At 39.5% G+C, this 15,995-nt stretch overlaps 1 protein-coding gene across 3 annotated transcripts in view; it reads right to left on the minus strand.

The window, feature by feature from the left end:
* Positions 1-15,995, minus strand: part of FAM120A (family with sequence similarity 120 member A) — a 115,536-nt gene that overhangs the window by 76,807 nt on the left and 22,734 nt on the right. For all 3 annotated transcript variants that reach the window (XM_070459435.1, XM_020905481.2, XM_020905484.2), the window contains exons 2-3: positions 14,338-14,584; positions 10,853-10,935 (exon numbers count right to left, since the gene is read on the minus strand). In XM_070459435.1, the coding sequence (XP_070315536.1) occupies positions 10,853-10,935; positions 14,338-14,584 (330 nt within the window). The remainder of the gene's footprint in view (positions 1-10,852; positions 10,936-14,337; positions 14,585-15,995) is intronic.

A 15,995-nucleotide genomic window follows, 5' to 3' on the forward strand; every position in this document is an offset into this window, starting at 1 on the left:
CACATGCAATCAAGGGAAGCCAGCTCACAGGAGAGTCAAGGAAAGGATGCAGAAATAAGGAATACAGAATGAAGTTGGGGTCTTGGAATCAAGGCAGGAATTTCCCAGAGGGGTGAAGAGAACAGGAGAACTGACACTGTCAAATGCTCCAAACAGGTTGAAAATCATTTGACAAATCATTTGTCAAATCCACAGCCTTGGACAAAGACCCACCTGTGTCTGCTAGAAATACGTGGGGAGGGGCACAGCGGGCAGTGAGGGTGGGTTAAGCTGTTGGGGAAACTGTGGAAGATTGCCCTTGGAAGATTCGAGGATGAAAAAAGAGTTAGGAGAACATGGGAGACTAGACCACATTTACAAACTGTGGATCAAGGATCGAAAGAGGCAGTGTCTACATAGGAGCAAGGAGGTGACCGGATGAGGCAAGGAAGGGCTCCCCGGATGCATTCAGTGACACGGACTCAACAACGTCAGTAGAGTCTAGTCTCAGGCTGGAAAAGGGAAGTAACGTGAGCCTGGATGAAGAAGAAGGCAAACAGGGCAACAAAAAGCTAAGGACTCTCATCATCCTTAGACAAAGGACCTCTCTGTAAACATGATCAATGTTTAAGATAAATATTAAGGAGAATAAAAAGATTAACTGTTAATATTGATAGCTTGATTGAAGTTGGAGACGGTAATTTTAAATATCAGTATTACTGAGATATTTTACTTACAGTAAAATTCACCAATTTGAGGCAGATAATTCTCTGAGCTCCGACAAATGCATACATTAGTGTGACGCATGCTCAGTCACTCAGTCATGTTTGGCTCTTTGTGACCCCATGGACTGTAGCCTGCCAGGCCCCCCTGTGTCCGGGACTATCCCGGCAAGACTACTGCAATGGGTTGCCATTTCCTTCTCCAATTAGAGAAGCCACTACCACAATTATGAAATACAATTTTTCCATCACCTCAAACAGTTTCCTGTTCCCCTTCCCATCATAGCCCTAGGCAACCACTAACCTGCTTTCTATCATTATACTTTTGCCTTTTCTAGGATTTTACATAAAACCAATTATTTCCTTTGTTTTTGACTCTTCACTTAAGATAATGCTTTAAGATTCATACATAATATAAGAAACTAGTTGGTCCGTTTCTCTGCTATCAGCATTTCGTTGTAAGACTGTGCCACAATTTATTCATCCATTCACTAGCTGACTACTGCCTAGTGTCTTTGAGACTACAATAGATAAAGTTGCCCGGGGACTCAGACTGAATCATTTGTGTGAACAGAGGATTTCATTCTTCATGAGTAAATGTCTAGTAGTGGAATTGCTGGGTTATATGGCAGGTGTATGTTTAACTTTGTAAGAAACTTTGCCAGATTGTTTTCAAAGTGACCATTCTGGGTTGTTTTCAAAGTGACCATTCTGGATTCTGCTTCCCAACAGCCACATCTCAGAGCTGCAGGTGCTGACATGCACTGACACTTCTCATCATCTGTCTCCTTAATTTCGCCCATTCTAGTGGTTAGTAGCGCAGCTCATGGTGGTTTTAATCTGCATTACCTATCGGCATGGAGCATCTCCTTGTGTGCTTATTGAATATTCTGTAAAGTGTCTGTTAAAATTTTGCCTGTCTTTTTCTTTGTTGTTGGGTTGTGTATCTTCTTATTGTGTTGTTCTTTATATATTCTGAATACAAGTCCTCTGGTAAGAATTATATTGTGCAAATAGCTTCTCTCACTGTTGTTGCTTGCTTTTCATTCTTTTAACTAAGAAATCTCTAACTCCAGGTCATAAAGATCTTCTACTTTCTCCTAGAATAAATTTTATATTTTTCATTTTTGCATATGACTATCCAGCTATTATAAAGACTAACCCTTCCCCATTTAGTTACTTATGGACTTCTTGTGAAGTCCATGTATATACAGGTTTATTTCTGAACTCGCTCTATTCCATTGATCTATTCAACACCCTGATGTCAGTACTACACTGAGTTGGTTATTACAGCTTTAAAGTCATATTGAAATTAGGTAACACTAAGTCCTTAAAATTTGTTCTTTCTTTTCAACATCTTTGTTGCTATTCTAGGTGCTTTGCAGTTCCACATGAATTTTAAAACCAGCTTTTCAATTTCCACTTTAAAACAAAGCTTGCTTGGATTTTGATGTGAAAGTGAAATGAAAGTCATTCAGTCGTGTCTGACTCTTTGCAACCCCATGGACTATAGAGCCCACTGAATTCTCCAAGCCAGAATACTGGAGTGGGTAGCTGTTCCCTTCTATAGGGTGGATTTTGATGAGGATGTAGTAAATCTATATAACAATAGTCTTTTGAACCATAAACACATACATTTCCTCATTTATTTAGATCCTTCTTTAACTTAGATCATAAATTTGCAGTGGAACCCATCAGCTGTGTGGTTCTCAAGATCTTCTCTAGATAGTACCTATCTAGGGTGGAGAAGTCTGCTGGATGGGTGAGATGGAAGAAGGAGCAACAGAAGGGTGATGCTGATACACCTGGTTCAAGATGACCCATCAAAAGGTCCAGGCCAGCTAGGGAAGAAAGAAACAGTGAGTAAATGGGCAGACAGCCCCAGGGTGGGTGAAAGAACGAAATGTCAGCTTGTGAGAATACTAAAGATAGAAGAAACAGAGACAAAAGGATATTAAGTGTAAGATAGGAATCAGAACTCTTCTGGGAGAAGACCCAGTGTATGACTCGGCGTAGAAGGCTGCAGTATAGTAGACACCACTGGAGACAAAGAAAGAATATGCAGCCAAGTTATCTGTGGGTAAACTCTAGTACATGACCGTGCCGGAGTCTCTAAAGAGTTATCAAAGGACACCGCCATGAAAGTGAAAAGACAACCCACAAAAAGCGAGAAAGTGTTTGCAAATTATGTATCTGATAAGGACTTATATTCCAGAATATATTTTAAAAAAAAACTCATATACCCAATAAAAAAATTTTTTCAATGGACAAAAGATATGAATATTTATCCAAAGAAGGTATACAAATAGTCAGTGAGCAAAGGAAGGGTGTTCAACATCATTAGTCATCAGAGAAATGCAAATCAAAACCATATCACATCCACTATGACACATCCACTGTGACAATTAGAAATAAAACAGACAAGTGTTGGTGAGGACATGGAAAAGTCAGAACCCGCACACATCGCTGGTAAGTGTGAACAGCATAGCTGCTGTGGAAAACGGTACCGCAAAAAGTTAAGCACAGAGTTACTAGATGATCACCAATTCCGGTCCAAGGTATACACCCGAGAGAAATGAAAACATGTCTATACAAACACTTGTACCTGAATATTCACAGCAGCATTACAATAGTCAAACTGTGGCTAACAATCTGAATGTCCATTGACTGATAAACAGATTGAATGTGGTAGGTATATCCACACAACAGATTGTTATTTGGCCATTAAAAAAATGAAGTACTGATACATGCGACAATGTGACTGAACCTTGGGGGGAAAAATGTTAAATGAAAGAAGCCAGACACAAGAGGTCATATAATTCCACTTATATGAAATGTCCAGAAGAGGCAAATCCATAGAGAAAAAAGCAGACTAGTGGTTGTCAAGGGGTGGAGGACGGAGAGAAGTAGGAAGTGACTGCTAGCAGGTGAGGTACTGGGTTTCTTTTGGGGAGAATGAAAGTACTTTAAAATCAGACAGTGATGATAGATGCATAAACTTTGTGAAAGCTAAAAACCGCTGAATTACACATTTTGCGTACATGCTCACTCAGTTGTGCCTGACTTTTTGCAACCGCATGGACTGTAGCCCACTAGGGTCCTCTCTTGATGGAATTTTTCAGGCAAGAATACTGGAGTGAATTGCTATTAGTTTCTCCAGGGGATCTTCCCACCCCAGGGATTGAACCCACGTCTCTTGCATCTCCTGCATTGGCAGGTGGATTCTTTACCACTAAGCCACCTCGGAAGCCCTGAATTGTATTTTAAAGGAGTAAATTTTATGACATGTGATTGCATCTCAATAAAACTGTTATAAAAAGAAAATTTTAAAAACATTCTAATCAGGAATGGCAGTTTGGAAGTAAATTGCCAGCAAATCCCAGTTTTGTCACATCTTCCTGGCCCCAGATTGGGATAGTATCAAGAAAAGTGACACCTCTGGTTGAGTTGCCTAGAAGTGCCCAGGGCAGAGACCACTGGCAAGGTGAGGGGTATAGGTGCATGCACCCAAGATATAGGGTGAGGAAGCTGCCACGCAAGCCACATTTTCAGAAGTGATCTATTCTGTTAGAGAGATGGAGACGACCTATTTAGGAACAATGCTGAGGTTTTGGACCCAGAGGGGAGAAAACACACTTGAAAGTGTCTGCACACATTTTAAAAACTGAGGATATGTCACTTAAATAAACATAAGACTAGAATATTCCAGGTCATGAGAAGAAACAGAGAAACCAAAAGTACTCCAGTAAGCTTCCTTTTGTTTAACTTACCCTACCACTCACCACTGCAGGCCTGAGAAGTCAGTCACTACAAACACTGTATCTTTCAGACAGCTTTTGAACCATGAATCTCTCTTCCAGGTTATGCATTTTGGCTCACTCAGGAAGAGTTCTGCAGGCAGGCACAGTCCCTACAGAAAGAAGCTAAGCTAAAAGTAACCCTGCAACAACTAGGAAACACAGACTTCTCCCATGACTCTGTCCCTCTTTCCCAGCAAAGTGACTTCTGTCCAAAGACAGAAAAGCTATTGAGTCCCAGTGATCCCAGAAGATTCCCTCGAACACCAAGCTTTCCATCTTTACTCTAAAAGCAACTGGGAACAGGGAAAGAAGTTCAGATAAGATACAAATAAGCAAAGATCTTTTGAGTTCAGTCTCATATTTTCCATCTAAGGATTCCTTATATAAATTTTAAATGAGCAAAGAATAAAACTTACCTAAGTTTCCACGACCTAAAAGCTTACATCCCAGCACCATGAATCTGTGCACTGAAATACCATGGACTGTTAACAATGTGCAGCTCACTGAATGCATGACATTGTAATAATAATATTAGTAGGGTGTACATTTTAAAACAATTGTGGAGTACAAATATCAATCTGTTAAAAGTGGTAAAAGTGGTTCTCTTTCAAGAGTGAAATTATAAATAGCTCCCATTTCCACACTGCATAATGGTTGAGTTTTTCAAGCTTCTAGGTCCCTAACAATATTTTCTCTAGAGCCCCCAAAGTCCTTGGGTTTTAGGAAGTACTTTTTAGCTCTTATGATACAACGACTTTTTGAGGGGGGAAAAAGGTATGAGTTAACTTCAATTAACACTAACATACAAGCAGGAATTCCTTCTTTAGGATGTTCTACAGTGCCCATGCTGCCACCTCTTGCAATCCTTAAAAGGCAGAACTCTTTAAAATAAATGAAGCCCATCTTTCTATTCATGCACAAGCTGCATTCAACTTTCTTTCAAAAAAGATTCCAGAAAGTCTGATCACCAATCTCACTCTAGTAAAGTTGCACAGTATGTTAGATATACCGTAAAACTTCAAAAGGCCCGAAATCATGCTGCTCTTCTCTCTGAAGCTGGCTCCGTGGTGTGAAACCCAGAGAGGGGCCAGGGGGAGTGGAGATGAAAATCACTGGTGGGCTGGACACTGGTCAGCAGGTGCAGGTGCTACCCAAGGAGCCCCTCTGGGAAGCCAAGAGAGAGGAGATCAAGTCCTTCATTCTGAGGGCCCACTGCGAGCCGTGCCGTCTGCCATGACTCAGGACGCTGGGGCTCTGTGGCCTGCACGATGAGACGCAGACGACTCTTCTGTCCGCCTCCGCATTCCTGGGGCCCTGACAGGCTACGTTCCCAGAACCAGACTCCCTCCTCCCCAGGGTCAACTGCCACGTCCCGTCCCTAAAGACACTTGTAAAAAGGATTACTCGGTGACTTTTGGTGGCAGACACTAAGATATAAAACATACAGAGGTAACTTTTAGTAAAATTCTAGGTAACTTTAAATCAAAACATTCCTGAGGTGACCTGCTAGAGTGTTCTGGTATACAGCTGCCTCAGGGAAAAGATATTGCTGGTAAAGAAAGGTGACTAAAAAGTGAATCCAAAGGTAGAGGTATAAACACTAAAGACTATTTAAATCAGAAAGAGACATGTACAAGAACTAGGATTTAGATTTTGAGAAGAGCCAGAAGCAAGCAAGGATGTTTTCGAGGAGACATTTTAACTGGACACACACAGGGAGGAGTTCAAGAGGAACTAGCACCTGCCTGGCCTGTGGCTGATGGGCAGAGCTGGGCTGGGGCAGTGGGGTGGTGATGGTGGCGTGGGCAGTTGTGTCCAGGGGAAGGCCTCCTCTGCCCGCTTGCCACAACTGGGGAAGTGATATAGAGAGATCAAAGTAAAACCTGAAAAGCCATACAGGAGAACAACACTTGTAGGAAGTCTAAGGAGAGGAAAGGTGAGCATAAAACTTGCAAAGCGGAAAAGACAAAGGGATTCTGAGGCAGGAAATTCTTGGGGCTCATGAATGACTGACAGGGATAAAATTCAAAATACATGAAACTGAATATGAAGTTTAGGAACACAAAAAAGCATTAAAATGAATACAAAGACCTGCAACTTATGATTCTACTTAAGAAAACACTTCCAGTTTAAAAATTCAATGCCAAACCCAAATAAGAAGTTCCATAACTTTCAAGGACGCAAAATCATAAAACCATTTTTAAAAATTCAAAAAGCACATATAAAAAAGGCACTCATTTGGCACATGTTTATGGCCATCACTTCATGATCCAACTGCCTCAGCTGTTCATCACCAGCCACTCCAGGTTCTGCTTGTGCTTCTGAATCCAGAGCCCCAGCCACTCTCTCCTACTGGCCCGGCCAGCACTGTGAATGGTGATGTCGAAATGATGACAGGGATACGATTATGATATTACATGTTAAGGGGGGATTTGAATTTATTAGATAATAAGTTCATATAACACCAACCCTCTGTGAACAATAAACTAGTAGATACGAACTCAGTGAAATACTTTGGCAAAATAAGGTAGGAGAAAAGGAATGCTTGAAATTGGGGAAGCAAAATCAAGTATCCTTAAAAACTGTATACAACATACTCTGCTGAAAAGGAATAAAAATCATAATAAAGTTTTATAATCAACAACTAACCAAATTTTCAAAAGATGTAGTTAGTTTTATTACTGGGAAAAAGAAGCAACTGAAAAAGCAGATGGGTACAGACAATTGTAAACAGTAGTAAGGTTCATGAGAAAAAAAAAACCATATTGAATATCCCACAGTCTAGTTACACAGAGTGAGGTCAGAAAGAGAAAAACAAATATCATATATTAATGCATATATATGAAATCTAGAAAAACGGTACTGATGAACCTATCTGCAAGGCAAAAATAGACACACAGACATAGAGAACACACAGGTGGACACAGTGGGGGGAGGAAAGGGCAAGAGGAATTGAGAGTAGCACTGAAACAAATACATTACCATATGTAAAACAGATAGTGGGAAGTTGCTGCGTTATACAGGGGGCTCAGCATTGTGCTCCGTAACAACCGAGAGGGATGGGATGGGATGGGATGGGACGGGGTAGGGGGGTGAGTGGGAGGTTTGAGAGGGAGAGGACATATGTATGCTTATGCCTGCTTCATGTTTTTGTGTGGCAGAAGCTGACACAACATTATAAAGCAATACTCCAATTAAAAAGACAAAAAAATCCCAGTCTTTGTTAAAATGATACTACACACAGAAACTATGTATAAAGATCAAAACATAAAAGTTTTGCAATTTTTTAACTCAAAACCAGATGTTTTACTTTTCATAATGTGACTTTAAAAAATCCTACAACTTATCAAGTCATTGATAAATTATGCTGGACTGCTTCGCTATTATGCCATAAAAATACCTAGCTAATATTTAAAATATGCATGTTGATAATGCAAAAAATTTGATTTTTTAAAAAATCCACAAGTGGATAGGAATCTGCTGCCAATGCAGGGGACATGGGTTTGATCCCTGGTCCAGGAAGATTCCACGTGCCCAAAGGCAACAAAGCCCACGAGCCTCAACTACTGAAGCCTATGCGCCTAGACCCTGTGTCCCACAACAAGAGAAGCTACTGTAGTGAGAAGCCTGTGCGCCACAACTAGAGAAAGCCTGTGCACAGCAATGAAGACCCAACGCAACCAAAAATATACAAATAATTTTAAAACACACACACACACATACAATCCTACAAACAACTTTGAGAGAAAACAGAAAAATGTTAATGTGGACTTATATTAAATGACATTAATTTAGTTGATGTGATAATAGTAATATAATTAAGAAATTATCTTTATTTTTAGGTGGTGGTGTTGATATAAACCAAGGGATTCACAGGTGGCTCAGGGCTAAAGAACCTGCCTGACAATTCAGAAGATGCTAGCTCAATCCTCGGGTCGGGAAGATCCCCTGGAATAAGAAATGGCAACTCAGTCCAGTATTCTTGTCTGGAAAATTTCATGGACAGAGGCGCCTGGCAGGCTACAGTCCACAGGGTCACAAATAGTTAGATACGATGGAGCAGTAGCAGCAGCAGATATAAACCAAAGTTTTCACAGGTAAAGTGTTATGATGTCTGCAACTTACTTCCCAATAGTTGAGTTAAAAAACACACAGATACATATATACTTTACAGCAAACTGTTAACAACAGGTGAACCAAGGTGATGGATATACGAATAGATATTTTCTATTTCAACTTTTTACATATTTTTATTTTTATTAATAAACTATTAGGAAAAATACATGATAATGATGCTTGTGACCTATCAGTGGATTGAGTTGGTTTTCCAATAATTCTTCAAACAGTTCCTCACTTCTAACCTCTGACACACAAAATAAAGCGAGCTCAATTTAAACATATGTATACAGTCTGGCCAAGCTAGATAGCATATTAAAAAGCAGAGACATTACCTTGCCAACAAAGGTCCATCTGGTCAAGGCTATGGTTTTTCCAGTGGTCATGTATGGATGTGAGAGTTGGACTGTGAAGAAAGCTGAGCACCGAAAAATTGATGCTTTTTGAACTATGGTGTTGGAGAAGACTCTTGAGAGTCCCTTGGACTGCAAGGAGATCCAACCAGTCCATCCTAAAAGATATCAGTCCTGGGTATTCATTGGAAGGACTGATGCTAAAGCTGAAACTCCAGTACTTTGGCCACCTCATGTGAAGAGTTGACTCGTTGGAAAAGACCCTGATGCTGGGAGGGGTTGGGGGCAGGAGGAGAAGGGGATGACAGAGGATGAGATGGCTGGATGACATCACCGACTTGACGGGCATGAGTTTGAATAAACTCTGGGAGTTTATGATGGACAGGGAGGCCTGGCGTGCTGCGATTCATGGGGTCGCAGAGAGTCGGACACGACTGAGCGACTGAACTGAACTGAACTGATACAGTTTGGGGATCCTGTGAGCCTCTCACTCACCCCTGCTACTCAAAACAATACAAACCCTGTAAAAAACGAGCTTTCATTTTGTCTCAACTTATAAAAGCATACTGTTTAATAAGCTAATGAGCATAATACTTCTGAGTCTACCTGATTTCAGACTGTACTTTTCCCATTCCGCAAGTCATTAATGGTATCACCAGGAGCTTGGAATCAAGTTTACAAATTGTAGTACTTTGTAAATGAAAACACACATGAAGAACTCTCTGGCCAATAGCAAATAGAGAGCTGTTTTCTTCAGGGGGAAAAAAAAGGCAAAAGAAAACAAGTAATCTCAAACAAAAGGAGAAAAACTGATCTTCCAACAGAAGCTGAAAAGCCCCATACCAAGAACTGTTAGGATAAAAAGGAAAACATCAGGGCCCATCAATAAGAAATGGAAAAAAAAAAGGGTTCTAGGCACCAAGGAACAAGATGAAAGAGGCAGGAGAGGAATGCCACCTGAGCTTCCAAGTATCAAAAAAGCTTGCTGTAAGCTAAACACTGAAAAATCCTATTTGGAGGACAATTCTGACAATAGGAAAACGTGCGTTCAGAAACCACCCCATGTAACCTCCCCGTTACCACGAGGAACTGAGGCCCGGGCTGCAGGCCAGTCTAGGTTCAGAATCCCCAACTCCCGACCTAGTGAGTGGCAGCTCTGGCCAGAACACTGACAGCAGAGAACACCACAGCAATTTACCCGGCAAAGGGAGATCGGGAAATCACAGGAAGCCACTCACAACTACAAGTTCCCTAGTGACCACTGCCATTCCACTACTACGCGCACATCAAACTGTAAACCTTCCCACTTTAGAAAACCAAAGTTAAGGACATCTTCTTGGATGTTCATTACTTTCAAACAGGAAGGGGAGAAAAATAAGAAAATAAATATTAATGAAACAGTACAAATAGACCATTTTTTCTAATGAACTTGGGTCTCCTTGATCACTCAAAAAGCATTAAAACTATAGATTTTTACAATATTAGAAAATCAGTAAGAAAATTATGAAATTCAAACTCTGCTAAGATATTGATCCATAACAGAAGATGATATTATCTATTGAAAAAATAATATTTGTAAGAAAGTAAAATTAATACATAAAAACTTTAGCTAAAAAATTTACACCTATCTAGGTCCATGACATGAAGAATTCATGAGGGAATTTTAAACAACATTTATATATATTTACCTAAAATATGGGTGCTGGGAACAATATAAGGTAGGTTTTTATTTTTTTTTTAAGGCAGCACAGATTCTGAAGTTAGGGGGAAGCATGATATTGCTAATTTTGAGGTATATTTCCTTCTACAATAAAGAAACATTACTTAGATTATGAAAGGAAAAGGAAAAGCAACAAATATTGGAAATAAAATGAATTTGTACCTTAAGTGAAGCTAGTGGATGTTCTGGACCAAGTAAACTCCAATGAAAGGAAGCCAGATCTTCATCAGGTAGAATGTGATTTCCTGGAATACAAACAGGGATACCACAGAAGCCATTACTGACATGGGGGAAACTTAGTATCACTGCATGTTATATCTGTAGATTACCTCTGTTAGTTTTAAGACTTTGCAATATGACTCCTTAGGACCACCTCGTTTAATACACCACATAAGACGTCCACACAGACATTGAGAATATTTCTTCATCTTTTAACACAAAACATACAGCAGGCCAACTTCTTGAAGCTGCTTCAAGTACATTTCCATTATAGGTTTAACAGCATTCAAACTGAATAAACTGTATAAAAACCTAAGTAACTCCCCAGCACAGTATTAAGGCCAGTCTGATAATGACAGATGCCAAATACCAATCTGATACAAGCTTTCATGTGTTATGAGAGACTACGGCTCAAACTACATTCTGTGAAGTAGGTTCGACACCAGATGCAGAATCTACACAGTTATAAAACCTAAGGTTAAGTGACAACGCTTGCAGTTTGTGACATGGATCAACACCATCCTCCTTAAATTTCTAGCACCACCCAAAAAAATAGATGTACAAAGCACAGACTACACTACCACCAAGAAGTGTCAATCAGCTCTTTGCACTATCACCAAGGCCGTGTCACAAGTAAGAACTGTATTCAGATGAGAAACTACATTTTTGGGGTGAACATTCTCCCTTCATTATAATGCTTGGATGCCTGATACACTAACATATTTGTTAGTTGTTTTGATACAATTTAAAAGCAATGATTTCCTAAATAATTCTTTGATTTGTATATTATGATTTAGTCACCTCCACACTAAGCAGATGCATTACTGAGCTGCTAACAGAAGGTAAAACAAGGCGAGTGCATCTCAGCATTGCTAATCATAATACTCTAAACAGACACATGACACAGGTGTACCAAACTGTCATGATATTCACAAGCGCAGAGCTAGATCCAAACTGTCCAGTTATTGAGTTCTGTATTACTTTCCTCTGCTCATAGATACTGCAGAACTTTACTGTGAAGTATAACGTATCTGAGATTTGTTTTTGAAGCTACTATCTGAAAAAATATTAAGCCAATTCCAACATCAAATATAGTCTGTTAAAACTTGGGCCAAATACTTAAATGAGTATTCACTCATTTTCACTCAACTTTTCTAAAACAAAACATCTTATATTGCTATGCTTTCTATTACAAAAAGGAAAAATTATACTTTCTATTTTAAAAAAAGGAAAATAATATTTCTCATTTGAGGACACTCAAATTTTCACAAAAATCTAAGCGAAAATGCTCTAAAAATGTTCACCCAATTAAGAGTTTATAATTTGCCTAATTTTTTGAAGAAATTTCAAGTCTTAAATTAATTCATTACTAAATTATTCACAATGTTATTTTTTTTCATTTCTTTTAATATTTCATAAACTATTAGTTGGTATTATCTCCCAAGAAATTTATTCAATGTTTCTTAAATATGATAAACAAATATCCTTCCCAGGGTAGCTAAGGTACCTATATTCTACAAGTATACAATATTCCCATTCATTTAAAGTCAATTAACATTCCCAAGTCAATGGGTGTAACATTTAAGTAAATATGAAACTTCATGTGTCCATCCACTTCATCACTTTTTAACATTTGAGGAAATATCCTTTTATATTTTAATATCTGAAAATATAAAAGTACTATATGCATTTAGAAATTAGGTTTTAATCCTCTGAATCCCAACTCACAGGAGTTCACTAAGAAAATGGACAGAAAATAGCCAAGTACTAACTTAAAAACATGTATTTGAGATTGGATCCAAATAAAGGCAACTTGTAAAATCAGAATTTTTTTTTATTAATTTGTAGTTACACAATTTGAAATGTTATCACCAAATAACATATGGAAAATTATGGCTCCCTCACTATAATTTCTAGTTGTATAAAACTCTTTTGGAATGTTTATTGAAAAATCTGCTAATTAGAAATTTCTAAAAGAGCCCACAATAGGGGGTCTAAAAGACCCCCTCATAAGCACAACCAGAACCTGTTGCTAAGCACTGCAGAATAAAAACTGAGAGAGTATAATAAGATCTCACTTTTTCTTAAAAGCACACATCTCTCAAAGAGGGCCTGAGTATACCAAACAGCTCTCAATCTCATCACTGAAGTTCTTGGGTTTTACTCACATGAGAGAGAGAGAGAGAAGTCACTCAGTTGTGTCCGACTCTTTGCAACCCCATGGACTGTAGCTGACCAGGCTCCTCTGTCCACGGGATTTTCCAGTAGGAAAATCCCGTGGACAGAGGAGCCTGCACAGTAAGGGTCTTGCTCAGAACACATTTACTTATACTGTGGACACAATTGTTACAGACTCAGCAAACTAGAGCCAGATACTCAAGTAGCTAAGAGACATGCACATTCCAAGCACAAGAAAGGGAAACTGACAGAAAAGATAGAAATAACTATAAACTACAGACATAAAGTGATAAATAAATGGATTACCTATTACCAAGTTACTTAAAAGAGAAAAATTTATGTGAGAGTTGGACTATAAACAAAGTTGAGCACCAAAGAATTGATGCTTTTGAATAGTGGTGTTGGAGAAGACTCTTCAGAGTACCTTGGACTGCAAGGAGATCCAACCAGTCCATCCTAAAGGAGATCAGTCCTAGGTGTTCACTGGAAGGACTGATGTTGAAGCTGAAACTCTAATACTTTGGCCACCCTATGCGAAGACCTGACTCATTGGAAAAGACCCTAATGCTGGGAAAGATTGGGAGCAGGAGGAGAAGGGGACAACAGAGGATGAGATGGCTGGATAGCATCACCAGCTCTGTGGACACGGGTTTGGGTAGACTCCGGGAGTTGGTAATGGACAGGGAGGCCTGGTGTGCTGCAGTTCATGGGGTTGCAAAGAGTCAGGCACGACTGAGCGACTGAACTGAACGGAAAACAAGATTTCATCCTTTTAAGATATTCAGCATAAAGAATTCCTCCAAGAGAGTTTTTAAAGATATCTATACATTTACTTAAGATGCAGGCTTTGGAAACAAAGGTAGGATAGTTTATTTCTGTTGTTTTCCTTTTAAAGTAGTGAGAATCGTGCTAACTTCACAGCAAATTCTCTTCTGTAATTTGTGTCAAAGGTTTAAATGTTCTTCACAGTGAGAATGTACTAGCATTTGTGATTTTTAAATGTTATTTACCCCCAAATTTAAGAACACTTTTCCCCCAAAATTAGTGTATTGGCCTAGACAAAACAATACATAAACAAACACTTAAGAACAAAAGAAGCACATTATCAGCAAAAAATAATGAGTAAAGAATGTTACTGAAGAGGAACCCATTCCCTGGTTTTTTAAAATTTAAGACACAATCCAAAATATTATGTTCCTGATACACAGAACTTTTTCACAAAATGAGAGAGCTTTAACACTGCCACTTACCTAAGAGAGCGGCAAAGATAGGGAAGCGGTTTGGGTTCAGGTCCAGCTGCTTGGCAACCTCATGCATCAGGTATTGGCTCGTGGTGAGACTCTTCCCATTCCGGCTCAGTTTTAGGGCGTGGGCACTGAAGTAGTAGGGGATGTTGCACAGTGCATAATCAGAGTCGTATGCAACCAAGCCATGGAAGCCGTTTTCTCTGCAGAAACCGATCACTTCTTGATGATGGTCCTCGATGCTCTGTGCAACCTGTGCAAGTAAGAAGAGCACTTCATCAGAGGCCAGCACCACTGCAGCATGTGCTCAACATGCAGACATATTTGTACAGAATCTGCAACTGCCAGATATGGAAGATATGCGAGAGAGCCAAACAGTCAAAACTGCCATAATAAAGCATGAGGCACATTGCCCAAATAAGAATTTCAGTGAGAAATATCTCCGGTCACTAACTTATGATCCCAACCATACTGCAGATAAATTTTCAATTCTTATCAAATTCAAAGATCACCCTATTTAAAAATACACAACACCAGGTGGCCCCTGTGACAGTATTTTGAAGGAAGGGGCGGGGGGAGAAGGGGAAGACAGGGCAGGAAAATGACATGAGAAGGAAGGAGATAAAGGAAGAAGTCAGCCACTCTCAGTGAAACCAAAATAATTTCTTCAAAGACCATAGCAAATAGGTGAAATAATCAGAAGGATTTTCTAAGCAAAAATGAAAGCCAAGTATTATCCACCACCTGTCTGTTACTAGTTAATACTGATCCTGAAGCACTGAGCATACGGGATAATAAGAATGAACATGTGTTCAGTTCAGTTCAGTTCAGTCATGTCTGACTCTTCGCTTCTCCATTGACTGCAGCACGCCGGGCTTCCCGGTCCATCATCAACTGCCAGAACTTGCTCAAACTCGTATCCATTGAGTCAGTGATGCCATCCAACCATCTCATCCTCTGTCCCCTTCTCCTCCTGCCTTCAATCTTTCCCAGCATCAGGGTCTTTTCCAATGAGTCAGTTTTTCCCATCAGGTGGCCAAAGTACCGTAGCTTCAGCTTCAGCATCAGTCCTTCCAATGAATATTCAGGACTGATTTCCTTTAGGACTGACTTGTTTGATCTCCTTGCAGTCCAAGGGACTCTCAAGAGTCTCCTCCAACACCACAGTTCAAAAGAATCAATTCTTCCGTGCTCAGCTTTCCTTATGGTCCAATTCTCACATTTCTTTGTCGACAAAGGTCTGTCTAGTCAAAGCTGTGGTTTTTTCCAGTAGTCATGTATGGATGTGAGAGTACAGAAAACTATAATTAAAAAAATTCTAAAATTAGGCCAGCTGCATCTAGAAATGATAATCTTCAAGTCCATGCTCTCTACATCAAATCACTTTATTAGGTAGAATTTTATATTTACAGCAACGTCTTAAGGCATTTAAAAATCACCAGTGATTCCTGTTTTCCAGACATCTTTAACATTAAGTCTGCATAATCTCCTAAGAGGTTTCTGAAATGAAAAGAGACTGTAAGTTACCATTCCCTTGCTCCACTCCCCTCACAGGAGATCTAGAAAAGGCAGCATGGCTGCTTGCTTCATAGAATTAGATATCCTGTAAAGGAGATTGTTGTTACATAGTTGCTAAATCATGTCTGACTCTTTTTGACCCCATG

This window comes from Odocoileus virginianus, chromosome 31 (genome assembly GCF_023699985.2).
Source record: "Odocoileus virginianus isolate 20LAN1187 ecotype Illinois chromosome 31, Ovbor_1.2, whole genome shotgun sequence".
In the NCBI taxonomy this organism is placed as follows: domain Eukaryota; kingdom Metazoa; phylum Chordata; class Mammalia; order Artiodactyla; family Cervidae; genus Odocoileus; species Odocoileus virginianus.